The sequence below is a fragment of the Eptesicus fuscus genome, chromosome 2 (assembly GCF_027574615.1).
Source record: "Eptesicus fuscus isolate TK198812 chromosome 2, DD_ASM_mEF_20220401, whole genome shotgun sequence".
NCBI lineage: Eukaryota > Metazoa > Chordata > Mammalia > Chiroptera > Vespertilionidae > Eptesicus > Eptesicus fuscus.
Window position 1 is genome coordinate 53,518,107 of NC_072474.1, and position 15,275 is coordinate 53,533,381.

Below are 15,275 nucleotides of genomic sequence, written 5' to 3' on the forward strand. Positions count from 1 at the left end.
AGGAGGCTCTCTGTACTTGGAAGTAATTACACTGCATTTGTCTCTTGGGTTTCCAGAAACATTACCTTACCTGTCCTAAATAAGGAGAGAAAAACTGAGCTTGGTAATCTTCGAGGCCACAAACAGAAATTAGATTCATTGAGCACTGGGCCACCGAGAATAAAGGAAGAAAAAGAGACAGCAAGTAGCGTCGGATGGTGCAGAACATGCAAGCACGGGGCAGGGAGTAACTGAAGGAGGGCCCAAGGGCAAAGAAGGAAGCAGAAAAGGCAGAAAGGCCAGGGCCCCTTCAGCGCCCCTCCCCCCTTTTCCACTGAGAGATGGGAAGGGGTGAGAAACAAGGGCTGGCAAGGAGAGATGGACACTCACAAGGGAGCAGTCGGAGAAAACAGCTCCAAACCCACAACCTAACCCTATGTACTGCAGTGGCTGCACACACATGGAGTCAGTTTTTAAAATCATGTACAGGAAAGATAAATACCAACTTCAGGATTCTGGTTACCTCTGCCAGGGATAAAGGGGAAAAAAGTAGGGAGGAGAATGCAACAGGACTATCTTCAACACTGTATTTGTTTTAAAAAGAAAGACCAGATAAAATAAGGCAAATTGGTAACATCTGGTGACCTTAAATTATTATATGAGCCCTGGGGAGTGTTGCCAAGTGGTTAGAGCATTGACCCACACACTGCAGGGTTGTGGGCTTAATTTTCTGTCAAGGGCACTTACCTGGGCTGCAGGTCTGATCCCCAGCCCCAGTCAGGGAGTGTGCTGGAGGCAACCAATTGATAGTAAAGGAGTGTGCTGGAGGCAATCAATTTATCTCTCTCTCTCTCCCCCACCCCCTCCCTTATAGTCTATCTAAAAATCAATGGAAAAAATATGCTCTGGTGAGGATTAATAAAAAAAAGTTATTACATAAGTGTTTCATTAATTTTTTACTTTTTTATGTTTAAAATACAGGGTGGGGCAAAAGTAGGGTTACACTTGTTCCTATGGAAAATAATACAATAATTAATAAATAATAACACAAGAATTAACTCTTTGTTTTGCATACTCACAACTGTAAACCTACTTTTACCCCTCCCCACCCCTATAAACTAGAATTAAATATATTTTAAATAAAAAGAACTCAGGAGGATCAAGAACAAAAAAGACATACATTTCAATGATGAAAGCATAGGTTAGAGGCATAAGGCTCTAAACATCAAAAACTGTCTCAATAAACAACAAAATTACAGAAAAAAATAAGTTTCTACCAGAAAGAGCTGAAAATATCCCATCAAAATCATAGGCACTGCATTCATTGTAGAGAAAACATAATCTCTCTTCTCACTTTTCATGATTGAAGAACTGGGTTCCAGATTTGCAGGGGTATTGTTCCCATTTGTGATTTTATAATTAACTAGAGGCCCAGTGCAGATTTGTGCACTGGGGGGAGGGGGGGGTCCCTCAGCCTAGCCTGTGCCCTCTCACAGTCCAGGACCCCTAGGGGAATGTCCACCTGCCGGGGATTGGGCCTAAGCCAGCAGTCAGACATCCCTCTCGTAGTCTGGGGCTCTCACAGTCCGGGACCCCTCCCTCCTTACTGCTCACCTACAGCAGAGGCGGGAGAGGCTCCCGCCACCACTGCTGCACTAGCCAGCCATGAGCCTGGCTTCTGGCTGAGCAGCGCTCCCCCTGTGGGAGCACACTGACCACCAGGTAGCAGCTCCTGCGTTGAGCATCTGCCTCCTGGTGGTCAGTGCATGTCATAGCGACCGGTCGTTCCGCTGTTCAGTTGATTTGCATATTAGGGTTTTATTATATAGGATGCCACCACCAGATCCACCACAGCCTTTGTCCCTGTTAATGTGAGTACTGGTGTGATACAGACTTAAGTAGAATTGGAAGAGAATAAAATTATAATTTAAACAAAATAAAATAAATTAAGGGATGTCAAGTAGATTATTCTCAAAGAAAAAACTTCCTTTGTTTTGGAATCACACTTTAAAGGGTGTTTTTCTTTGTGAACTTTAGGGAAAGTGGAGCTGGGACAGGATAAAATAAAAATACCTATAATTTTCTGAGAAATAAATGAACAATCACTTGGGAGGTTGGAGGTAACAAGTAAGTCAGCTAGGGAGAAGAGGGGTCTCCCCTCTGGCCTAGGGTCAGGAGAAGATGTTAACCCCTGTAAGAAAAAAATCAGGAAAAATATTCTGGTAGCATGAATGTTATCACTAAATCTTACACAATACCCTGCACAACATGAACCTTGAGCTGATGGTGTTTTGGGAAGAAAAGGACCAGCAGCTACATCATGTAGAAAAGGTACAACATCCACGGGAGGGAGAGGGCTGATATGGCAAAGAGGAAATCCAGCTCTTTACATGAATGACGTGGAGTTCCCTACTGTACGAGGTGAGAATGAGGATGCTGAAGTCTATCTGTATATGAATCTTAAAATGAAGAGTGCCCTCAGCTAGGATGGCATAAAGAGGCATGAAAACAGCTCATATTCCTGACCAAAGTCCCGGGGATGACAGTGGCATGTTAATAAAATAAAAGAAAAGAAGAAGAAGAAGAAGCCAGCACGGAGGAGTAAGAGGTCTACACTGAAGACCAAGAGGCCTCCTAAGGGTGTGCACACTCTGAAAGGCACTTCTCACCCAGGAGGACACACAAGTGAGAGCTCTCAAGGCAACTGCTTCAGGCAGTGGGAAGGGAGCAAAGACTTTGATGCTGTGAGACAAAGAAAAAGGGGAGGAGAGGCGAGAGGAGGGGAGGGGAGGGGAGGGGAGGGAAGGGGAGGGGAGGGGAGGGGAGGGGAGGGGAGGGGAGGGGAAGGGAGGGGAGGGGAGGGGAGGGGAAAGGAAGGGAGGAAATGAAATAAGACTAAGATGTTCCTCTTCTCCTCTGCACGTGCCAGGGAGGGGCTTACTGAGGAGGGGAAGGTGGAAGCAATGCCCTGCTGGGACATGTATGTCATCACTGACACTGTTTAGAACCTGAGCACAAGGTGATCATTGTTACTGGTTTAAGTTGTTTTTTGTTGTTGTTGTTTTTATTGAATTTTTTAAGAGAGGGAGAGAGAGTGGGAAAGAGAGAAACATTAATGTGAAAGAGACACACAGGCCCCGATTGGGAATCGAACACGCAACCTTCAGTGCATGGTATGCCTCTAACCAACTGAGCCAGGCATTATCGGTTTTAATGTCTACAGACAGGGAGCCGCCTTACTGCCTACATCTGGGCAGGCTGCCTGCAGTGTCCTCCTTGGTCTGGCCTGGTGCCTAGAGTGGTGTGTGTGCACCACAGGATTAGAGTAACTGAGGGAGGCAATCACAGAACTCCTGCTGAATCCGATAGGCTGAAAGTGGAGCCTCCAGCTAGGATCCTGCACGGTCTGAGGAATGAACCTGAGCTCCCCACAGGACTCAGTGGAACAGGGCACGCCTTATAATGTCAGTGTCATACACTGGATGAAGGGCAGGCAAAACATTTTTATATTGGTGTCCTGAAATAAAGGAGATCTTAAAAAACCTAGTATCTGTCTTCACCTTGCTTTGTATTAAATATTTTTCATGGTAATTAAGCCTCTCCATATTATATATCCACTAGAGGCCCAGTGCACAAATTTGTACACTGGTGGGGTCCAGCCGACCCACCCGATGGGGGCCATAGGGGGCGGGCTGGCTGGGGCGAAGAGCCAGGGGCATTCCTGTAGTTCTGCCATTCGGTCAATTTGCATATTACCCTTTTATTATATAGGACAGCAGGAATTCTTCCAAGAAGTGTTATGCAAAGGGAAAGCCCCTGCTTGGTCCAGCACAATGCACATTCCCCCTGGACCAGCAACTGCAGGGAGACTGACAGGCTTATGAAAGTCACAGGCAGAACCCATTATGGCCCAGGGAGCCAGCTAGGAACCCCCCTGTTGACTGCAACGAGATGGCTCTATCTTGCTGAGCCTTTGAACACATGCAGAGTCTTTTGCTAGATGTTGCTGATGCCTAAAACAGAGAGGAAAGGTGGGAGAGAGGAAGAAGGGAGGTAAAAAGGTAACGGAGAACGAGAAACAAACATGTACACTTTAATAATCTAAACGGTTAAAAAAATATAAGCCAGGCAGGCATGGCTCAGTGGTTGAGCCATGGAGGTCACAGTTCGATGTCAGGGCACATGCCCAGGTTGCAGGCTCCATCCCCAGTATGGGGTGTGTAAGAGGCAGCTGATCAATGATTCTCTCTCATCATTGATGTTTCTATCTCTCTCTCTCCCTTTATCTCTGAAAGAAAGGGAAAAAAAAGGAAGGAAGGAAAGGAAGGAAGGAAGGAAGGAAGGAAGGAAGGAAGGAAGGAAGGAAGGAAGGAAGGAAGGGAGACTTGAACTCTTAAGAACAGTGAAGGAAGGATTGGGGACAAAAGACATGTGAGGGAGGCCATGGGTTTGCTTGTGGCTTACAAGTGGTGTTTGAAATTAACCACATATACCAGATAATATTAAATCACCTCTGAGGGAGACTAAAGCGCCCTCCCACAGCATGAAGGATCCTCGGGAGCCCCCAGCAGAAGGGCTGTGCATGCCCGTAGTGTTTCTGGACATCTTGCAAACAGCTGTGGGACTGACTCGCTGCCCTGAGCTCTGCCCAGTCAGATGCTAACTAAAGAGGAGAGTTTCAGCCTCACTTTTCAACAGCATTTATTGCTTTTGTGATTAAATCCTGAGCAATCTCAGGGTTTCTTAGGAACAGAACTTCAGAACTGAAAACTCTTCAATAGGAGGTGGATGTGGCTGCAGAAACCTGGACTGGGAGAGCTGACTCAGCCCCTAATTAGCTTAGTTTTGTGACTTTGGCAAGTCATTGAGCCATGTCCCTTTTTTTCAAAAAACCACTAAGTACACAAACCAGACACAGTGCTAAAAATAGCGACAGCAGAAAGACTCTGAGGAAATGCAGTGCCCTCTGGGCTGGGCCACTCCGTCTCCTTTGCACTTGGACAAGTTGACAATCACCGACTGGGAGACACGTGTGACAGCCCTGCTTTCATTGTAGGTTTTCTATTTAAAATTTAATGCCTGAGAGGCTCCAAGCCAGGATTTATTTCCCCCCTAAAAACATACATTACTCCGACACTGTGGTACCAGAGGGGTTCCCTGGCCCTCCAGAGTACACAATCAAAAGCTTTGTTAAGTTCCTCCAAGGGTTTCACGTGTCCTGTTTCCTCCTCCCAAGAGAGATTGGGCAATGGCAATGTCTGCCACGGCATCACCTGGATTAAATCCGTGCTGGCCAGGAAGTGCATCAGCACTTACATCACTTTCAGGACAGTGTGTGAAGAAACCAATTCAGGATTTAAAAAAAAAAATCGTATGTGCAGGAAATCTCTAAAGCACAGTTTGTTCTCAATTTATCTGGGAACCTCCCAGAAATGACTTAAAAGCCTGAGAGAACACTTACCAGGTAGTATAAAGCGTTCAGTTCTCACAGGAAGTTTACATATGAAGTCCAAGAACTCAAACTTGGGTTAGCTTGGACCCCAATTGTAATAAAAACTTCTAAATATCTGTGCGTGCGCATACGCATGGACATGCACCCCTAAAATAGGTAAGTCAGAAAAAGAGTGGGAGCCAAAGAAATATGTAAAGCATGGTTTAAAAGTGAGGCTCAAAAATTGATAGGATCAAAGTTCCTTTCAAACATCTATAATAATAAAAGCGTAATATGCAAATTAGACTGGACAGACGAATGACCTTCCAGATGTCCTTCCAGATGAAGCCGCAGTGGGGGGGGGGGGGGCTGAGACAGAGGCAGTTAGGGGTGATGCGGCAGGAAGGCGAGCAGTTAGAGGCGATGAGGCAGGCAGTCGAGCAGTTAGGGGCGATCAGGCAGGCATGCAGAGTGGTTAAGGGCAATCAGGCAGGCAGGCAGGCAGGCAAGCGGTTAGGAACCAGCAGACCCGGATTGTGAGAGGGATGTCTGATTGGCAGTTGGACATCCCCCGAGGGGTCCTGGATTGCAAGAGGGTGCAGGCTGGGCTGAGGGATCCCCCCACCCCGTGCACGAATTTCGTGCACTGGGCCTCTAGTAGAATATAAAAATGAAAGGGCATCTGAAATTATCAAATGCAACCTCTGCTTAAAAGAAGAGAAGACTGAGGCCCAGAATGCTAAATGGTCCCACAGCGATTCCTCAGCTGTGTGAGATCTGTGCTTCCCACAGCCATTGCAGATGCACATCTGAACAGGCATCCTCAGATATTTCCTTTCTTGGTGAACTAGTCTATATATGCCAAACGCATTGCTGAATTATCCCTTAAAATATTCCTCTCCACTTTTTTTTTAAAAATAAGTTTTGCAGCTTTTTAAAGAAAAACATATTTTTATTGATTTCAGAGAGGAAGGGAGAGGGAGAGAGAGAAACATCAATGATGAGAGAGAATCATAGATTGGCTGCCTCCTGCACGCCCCACACTGGGGATATATCCTGCAACCTGGGCATATGCCCTGACCAGGAATCGAACTGTGACTTTCTGGTTCAGGGTTGATGCTCAACCACTGAACCATGCCAGCTGGGCTCCTCTCCACTTCTTAGATTCAGGGTTTGCATGAAAGTTTAGAGGTTACTCAGTTTATTTCCCTATATTCAGCAGAACTAAGTTTCAGAACTATAATAGATACTTACTTTCCTTGTTTGTTTTAAGGCCTATAAAGAAGATGAGTTCTCAATTAGTTTTATATGGCCAATATTTATTGTTTCAAAATGATGGTGGAATACCTATAATGGGTAACTCACTATGTCATGTCAAATGGGAAAAACTAGTACATTGATTAATTTGGCATGGATCTTGCTCTCAAGATGCCCAATGACTAGTAAAAAAGATGAGGCATGTACTAAAATCATTATAATATGAGACAGTCAAGGGCCAGGAATTACTACAGGAGTAGAAAAGATGATGTCACTATTTCTAGCGAGGGAATGAGTACAGTGACTTAAAGGCAACTAACTCTAAGACTGGATTAAGGTAAATGGAGAAGTATGGGCATTCCAATCTATAGATCATGCAATCAAAAACAAGGCAGTAGCAAATATAGAATATATAAGGAAAAAATGCAAGTATTTCAGGTTTGCCAAAGAAAGCATATAAGTTGGAAACTTTGTGGGATAGAAAACTAGAAAGGTGGATTTAATCCCGAGTGTGTAAGATCTCTGGACCTAAAAGAAAAGGTGCTTTCCCCCTCTCATCCGGTAGTTCCTATGAAATCACTCAATTATCTATTTTACAAAATGTTGAAGCAACACTTAAGTAATGGGCACCCAGGAAAGGCACTAGCAATGCAAATTTCAGAACAACATGGTTTTTACCTCGTGGCGTTCCGTCTCCAATGTGAGGGACAGATAAGTAGTCAATGATTACTGCACAACAATGTGGGGAATGTCATGAGAGTTTGCACAGGGTCACGTGGGAGTATATAAGAAAGACGAACTTAAAGTCAGATTTGTAGGAGAATAGCAATAGGCTTTCCAAAGGAAGAAACTGTGTAGGTAAGTAGTAGTTATCTAAATAGAAGAGGGATGCTGGGTATTCAGGTAAAGACAAAAGCATGTTAAACACACCTGACGATGTGAGAAAGTAAAACGTGTTCAGAATAAAAGCTAAATTTTAACCCAAAGCCATAGAAAATGATGAAATTATGATGATGTTCAAAATTATGCTTCAAGAAAATAAATCTGGCAGCAGCACATAGAAAAATAATTAGAAATAGGAAGAAACTACAAAATGCTTTCCTCCAGAGCCTAGAAACATGGTAGAGAGGACCCAACTGGCCCAGCTCAACTGGGAAGATCATGGCGACAGGATTTATTCAATTGCGCAAACTAAAAACTTCCAGACAAAGGAAATGTTCTGCATCTCATGTTTTATTTTTTAAAAATATACATTTTTTACTGATTTCATAGAGGAAAGGAGAGGGAGAGAGAGATAGAAATATCAATGAGGAGAGAGAATCATTGATTGGCTGCCTCCTGAACTCCCCACACTGTGCCCTGACCAGGAATTGAACCATAACCTCCTGGTTCATAGGTCAATGCGAAACCACTGAGTTACGCCAGCCGGGCCCTCACATCACATTTTAGAATGGATCAACCCAAACTGGAAACCAGGAAGGAAAAGCAGACATGGCAGGAAATCTAGTGGTGGGAACACCTTTAAGCAGTAGACAGAGAGCAGACCCTATAGAGAGAAAGAAGGTAAACCTGGACTAAAAAGGCACCTCACAAAAACAGGCTCAGGGACAGTGGAAGGACACTCAGAAAGCCTTGTGGTGACCAAGACCAAGGCTGTCCCTCAATAACGGAGATTCAGTAGAGAATGGAGAAGCCACATTACCCGATATGATGAATTACTGGATTGTGTGCGCAGATTATTCTTGGGAACTCTCAAGAAATTTAACAGGGAGGAAAAGAGAGAGGGTGCTAATTTAAGAAGCAAAATGGGAACATTTTGTTTTTTGTAAAAAAGACTTGAAAAAGCTTGTAGGTAACAAAAAAGAATTCAAAAGAGAGGGGGAATTTAATAACCTTTATTGGCAGGAGGTTCACATTTCTAACTTAACTCTACAGTTCCATTCATTTCCTACGGCGCTGTTTTAAAGATCAAGAGCTTCCATTTGCCGTCCTCTAATGGTGAAGACCTTCCTATGCTGGGGCCTATTATTCAACCACTGCTCAGTCTTCACTTCGGGGTGAAAATACGAATTCATGCAGAAACTGGTTTGGCTCAGTGGATAGAGCGTTGGCCTGTGGACTCAAGGGTCCCAGGTTCGATTCCGGTCAAGGGCATGTACCTTAGTTGCGGGCACATCCCCAGTAGGGTGTGTGCAAGAGGCAGCTGATCGATGTTTCTCTCTCATCGATGTTTCTAACTCGCTATCCCTCTCTCTTCCTCTCTGTAAAAAATCAATAAAATATATTAAAAAAAGAAAATACGAATTCATTAGTTCTTTCCCGTGAGTTTCATTTTCCAAACTTTTAATCAGCCCCATGGCTTTTCCTTTGTGCCCTTTCCTACATCTTACAGAGTCATCTTTGGAAAAAAGTCCACAAGAGGATCTAACAATTGAATAAGGACGAAGCCTAATTTTAGTCTTTTAAAAGGTGGGTATATGGTGATCCCTCTAAGCCAGTGCTTTGCAAACTCACTTTGTGTGGCTGTTTTATTTTCAAAGCAGAGGAACCATCTCTTGTAACTACATCATCTGCAAGATAAACGGGGCTGCTCTGCATAGAGAGGGTAAGCAAAACAGAGCTTCAGCCATTGAGCATTCCTCCTCCCCATTCTGTAGAAGCCACTGGTATCACTCCATGGAGCTCCCCCAACTCCACACCCTCCTAACCACCCCCCAGTCAGGATCTGAAAACACCTGCTTTATAACACTTGCTGATTTATGTGGTCAGGTGTTATAGTCATCAGCTATAGTATAGTAGTGCTGAATACTGGCTGTGTTTTGTTTATTAGTTTATTAGTTTCTTTCTCACAAAACACCTGTGCAAGTTATCTTTCTTTTATCAGATAAAAAAACATTGCCTTTATCACTACATAATCTGTAGATCTTCCATGAAGCCTTTTCCTACTTAAAATGTTACCAAGAATTTTGGCCACATAATCAGAGACATTAGCTACCTCTTTTCTGAACAACTTCCTGACAGCTAGGAACCCAATGTGCAAACACTGTTTTGAAGCCAGGACACGGATGAGCATAGAAATGGTAGCACTGAACCCAACACTTTGTGTTGCAAAGAAAAGATTTCTTCTTTTCCACTCCCGAGTAAAGTCAAAATTAATAAAAATTCCTCCTCTACTAAATGTCCAGGAAGCACTGAACTACAAAATGTATAATCTATAAAAAGTGATAGAAAAGAATCATAAAAAGTGTATTTGTTCACCTTGCTTACTCACCTAATAAATTTAACAGCCAGGCCCAGGTCGGCTATACAGCAAGTTCCATTTTTCTTCACCAGAATGTTCTTACTTTTCAGATCTCGATGGGCAATTGCTGGTTTGCCTTGGGTACTAAAGATTTCGGTGTGTAAATGACATAAGCCACTGACGGAAGAATAGGCTAATTTCAGCATCGATTTAACATCGAGGGTGGTGGACTTCAAGTAATCATAGAGGGAACCGTTTTCATGATAGTCCGTGATTAGGTACAACTGGGTCCAGGACCCTGTCCCTTTGATATCTGCAGCAATGAACCCTAAAAGAAAAAAAGGCAAAAAGATTCAGAGCTAAGTGTTTTCTGGATATTATCAGGAATAATTCATATTCTCAACTATCATGCTTTGTCATATGTGTCTTTTGTTTAGCATTTCATTCAGTTTTCTGATTATGCCCCTGACAGTATGAAGTTACTAATATCAATCAAAACAGTAGGGGTAGAGAAAGATTAAGAGTTTGTATCTGAAAACATGACCTCTTTTTAATCAGCTGCTGCTTTTTAAATGATTTTAAGTTAACAGTATATAGCTCATGGTATTATAGTCATACACAAGACACTGTTTACAAAACAGGGACTCCAGTTAAAGCACACACTTCAGATTAACTTACACCCTTTGCAGTTGAATGATCCAACTAGATCATTTCTAACTTGAGAAAATAAAAAGGAAATCAATTATCCGTATCAACTCTGAATATAAAAAACCCTGCAGATAAAGTTCTTACAACTTTTCACAACATTTAAACAAAACATGTGCTCCTTTAACACCCTCAGAAACCTGAAGAAATGCCGGTATTGTATTTGCATTTCCTGGAGAGGACTCCATGTCCATCCCACCGTTCATTCACAGAAGTGCCTTAGTCATGCCTCCTGTGAGGTCTCCTATTAGAAGCTTACGATGTTCCTGGGCTCACGCCAAGAAGAAAATGTCTATATATTTCAGAATGGGTCAAGACAGATGACTTAATATGCAGATGTTAACAGAAAAATAGAGAAAAGCTAGAAAAACCTGAACTGTGCTGTACAGACTCACCCAAAATGTTTTCATGCCTCATCAACACTGTCTGATAAATCTCTGTCTCGCGGAACCAGCTGGCCTCCTCGGTGGTGAAGAACACTTTCACAGCTACCTTTTCGCCACGCCACTTTCCCATCCAAACTTCCCCGTAGCGACCTTTTCCAATCTGTTTCACCATCTGAATCTGCTTAGCTATAGTCCTTTGGACCTGTTAAATCCCAAAACACACTGTTAGTATATTCATAGCACTACAGATTTGTTTAATCTTTTTTTTTCCCTCCAGAGAAGAAACAATTACTGCATCTAAAATAGATTTAGCCGGTTTATTTAAGCTTTTATTTGATTTACCCAATGTTTCTGGTCTTTCTCTACCTAAACTTTCATTCTATACTTCATTCTCAGATATCTATTTTAAGGCTTGATTATATAAATAAAATGCCTATAAGATACAATCACTATAATTGTGACTCCAAAAAGAAAAAAAAAAGAATTATTCTATGTAAAATGGGTACAACTCCTTTTATTATAAAGGAGTTACCACTCTTTCAGAAATATAAACACTGAAAAACATACAGCTGTACATAATGCTCTGTACTCTTTAACATGTCCCTGAATTAGCAACACACACACACACACACACACACACACACACACACACACACAGATACACACACAACCTACACACAAATATACAGTTTAGAATACTTTGCTTAACAAGTCTCGGTTAATAATACATGCTGAAAATATTTTTTTGTTATTGTTAATCCTCACTTGAGGATATTTTGTTCCATTGAGTTTTAGAGCGAATGGAAGGGAGGAAGGAGGGAGGAGGAGAGTGAAACATCAAGAGAGAGACACAACAATTAGTTGCCTTCCACACAAGCCCCAACTGGATCAAATCTGCAACCTAGGTGCATGCCCTTGACTGGAAATCCAACCCCAGATCCTTCGGGCCAATGCTCTAACCACTGAATGTCATGCTGGCCAAGGCTAGAAAGATATTTCACAAAAGATTCTTCACTTAAGAGGCTTAATGTTCAATTAGAGAATTTACTTCACTTTCTTATCCATTACAGGGTCAGATAAATAGGTTATAAATAAAAAAATAATGTTACCATTTATTGAATATACTAGAGGCCCGGTGCACGAAATTCGTGCACGGAGGGGGGTTGTCCCTCAGCCCAGCCTGTACCCTCTCCAATATGGGACCCCTCCAGGGATGTCTGCCCGTTTAGGCCCAATCCCCGGGGGATCGGGCCTAAACTGGCAGTCGGACATCTCTCTCACAATCCAAGACTGCTGGCTCCCAACTGCTTGCCTGCCTGCCTTCCTGATTGTCCCTAACCACTTCTGCCTGCCAGCCTGATCACCCCCAAACCACTCTGCTGCCAGCCTGTTTGCCCCCAACTTCCCTCCTCTGCCGGCCTGGTCACCCTTAACTGCCCTCTCCTGCAGGGTTGATCACCTCCAACTGCCCTCCCTTGCAGGCCTGGTCCCTCTCAACTGCCCTCCCTTGCAGGCCGGGTGCCTCCCAACTGCCCTCTCCTGCTGGCCATCTTGTGGTGGCCATCTTGTGTCCACATGGGGGCAGGATCTTTGACCACATGGGGGCAGCTATATTGTGTGTTGCAGTGATGATCAATCTGCATATTACTCTTTTATTAGATAGGATAGAGGCCTGGTGCACGGAGTGGGGGCCAGCTGGTTTGCCCTGAAGGGTGTCCCTGATCAGGGTGGGGTTCCCTTGGGGCGTGGGGAAGCCTGAGTGAGGGGCCTGTGGTGGTTTGCAGGCTGGCCACGCCCCCTGGCAACCCAAGCAGCAGGCCCTGGTATCTGGAATTTATTTTCCTTCTACAATTGAAATTTTGTAGCCTGGAGTGGAGCCAAGCCTGGGGCTCCCTCCATGGCCGGCAGCCATTTCTGTTGGGGTTATAATTGAAACTTTGTTGCCTTAAGCGAGTGGGCCCAGCCAGGGTGTGCGGAAAGCTTTGCTTCCCCTGTTGCTGGGGGCAACCCTGGCCTGCTCTCTCAAGCTCCATTCTGCCGCCATTTCTGTTTGAATTTGTTTACCTTCTATAATTGAAACTTTGTAGATTGAGTGGAGGCTTAGGCCTGGCAAGGGCAGGCGGAAAGCTTGGCTTCCTCTGTTACCTAGGAAACCTTGCTCTCTGTGGCTGTAGCCATCATTGTTGGGTTAATTTGCATACTCGCTCTGATTGGATAGTGGGTGTGGCTTGTGGGTGTGGCTTGTAGGTGTGTCGGAGGTATGGTCAATTTGCATATTTGTCTATTATTAGGTAGGATACTATGTATTCAATAAATGCATATATGAATATATATATAGTGGGGAGACACAAACATATATATTATATATATATATATATATATATATATATAAATAATTGATTTCAGAGAGGAAGGGAGAGAGATAGAGGAACTTCAGTGATGAGAGAGAATCATTGATCTGATGCCTCCTGCAGGTGCCCTGACTAGGAATTGAACTGTGACCTCCTGGTTCATAGGTCAATGCTCAATCACTGAACCACACTGGCCAGGCATAAACTATCTTAATTGTTACAACTACCCTAAGATATTCCTTCCTTAAAAATTGATACGTAAAGATATTTGACAAAAAGATATATAAGACATGAATTTTCCCCTTACGTTAAAATATATAACAAATTAGTATCAAGGTGAGATACTCATATATTTTTGCACACTTTGCATTGTCTTAAAACAAAATCCTAAATCTGTAACAGTGAGATTTTCCCTTCATTAGTTTTATAGGATCCTCTTCCCAGCCTGCCCCTATCCAATGCCTTTCTTTGTTTTATTTAACTTACATTTGGTTCACTTCTCACAAACATCAAGAACACAGATTCCAGGCCTAGCCGCCTTGGCTCAGTGGATAGAGAGTTGGCCTGGGGACTGAAAGGTCCCGGGTTCCATTCTGATCAAGGGCACATGCCTTGGTTGCAGGCTCGATCTCCAGTAGGGGGTATGCAGGAGGCAGCCAATCAATGATTATCTCTCATCATTGATGTTACTATCTCTCTCTCTCTCTCTCTCCCTCTCCCTTCCTCTCTGAAATCAATAAAATAAAAAATAAAAATAAAATAAAAAGAACACAGATTCCAGAGGCATATCATCTGGGTCTGAATCCTGGCTTCTCCACATACTAGCTAGTCGACCTATCTAGGCCTATGCCCCTGGTGTGTAATGCAGGGATATAGTTTGAGAACTTCCTCACAGGGTTGTTATAAGGATCAAATGAGATCAAATTTATAAAGGACCATATCTGGCCAGGATTTGAACCATGGCGATCTGGCTGTTCTTAATCATTTTGTGATATAAGCCAAATGCTATTTTTCTGTATCTAGATTGTAGAAATAAGATAGTATTTTCAAGGATATTAAAAGTTGGAGTTGAAAGCTTTTAAAACAAATTATTGAACAGCCCTTTAATCAAATGGGGAGATACAAAGTGAACAATGTATAGTCTCCACCCCTGAAGAAGTGAGAGTCCATCTAGACATAGACATACGAACATCAATTTAACAGTATTTTAATCTGCTATACTGACACTATAAGTAAAATGTTATGACAGAGGATTAATAGATTGGTTCAATTTGGTTAAATTGTCACAGAGATAAAATGTGAGGTAGGCCAGGAGCCAGAAGTCTGAAGAACTCCCCATAAAGTTATCATTGTTTCATTCAATGTTGTTTCATTATAACCTTGGAGAGATACTGTAGGAACTTAACTCTTGTCTATGTCAATTAACCTATGGTAAAATTGGTTTTGTTATGTCATTTCAGAACCCATTGAGGACGTCAAGTGAGGACTTACTGCATTTGAGAAACCATTACTCAAGGCTGATGCTAGGGCTCAGGGAGCAGGTAGAGAAGAGGTAGAAGATGATGTATGCCATGCAGACCAGGCTAATATAGAAGACCCATAAATGCTATTGGACAGTAGAATGTTTTATCCAGGGAAGTAACATAGTAAGGTCAAAGACTTCAGAGAGATAGCTCCATAGTAATGAGAAAGAAGGGTTAGAAGGAGGAAAACAAATAGTTTTCAAGTCCAAGAGCATCAGTATCCGATTCATTAATACCAAAAGGGATTTAAATATTTGTACTTTTCTTTTTTAAATGTATAATATCTTAAATTTAAGAATTACATTTGATATATATTAATTTCAAAGTAAAAATCAAGCAATTTGATAAGGATTTTTACATAAGAAAAATGTACATCCTCAGTAGCATCAGTTTGGTCATAAT

General features: G+C 42.8%; 1 protein-coding gene across 2 annotated transcripts in view; it reads right to left on the reverse strand.

Annotated features, from left to right (window-relative positions):
* BMPR1B (bone morphogenetic protein receptor type 1B) overlaps positions 1–15,275 on the reverse strand; it is a 386,959-nt gene that overhangs the window by 17,979 nt on the left and 353,705 nt on the right. For both annotated transcript variants that reach the window (XM_054727293.1, XM_054727286.1), the window contains exons 9-10: positions 11,009–11,201; positions 9,939–10,236 (exon numbers count right to left, since the gene is read on the reverse strand). In XM_054727293.1, coding sequence (XP_054583268.1) covers positions 9,939–10,236; positions 11,009–11,201 — 491 coding nt within the window. The remainder of the gene's footprint in view (positions 1–9,938; positions 10,237–11,008; positions 11,202–15,275) is intronic.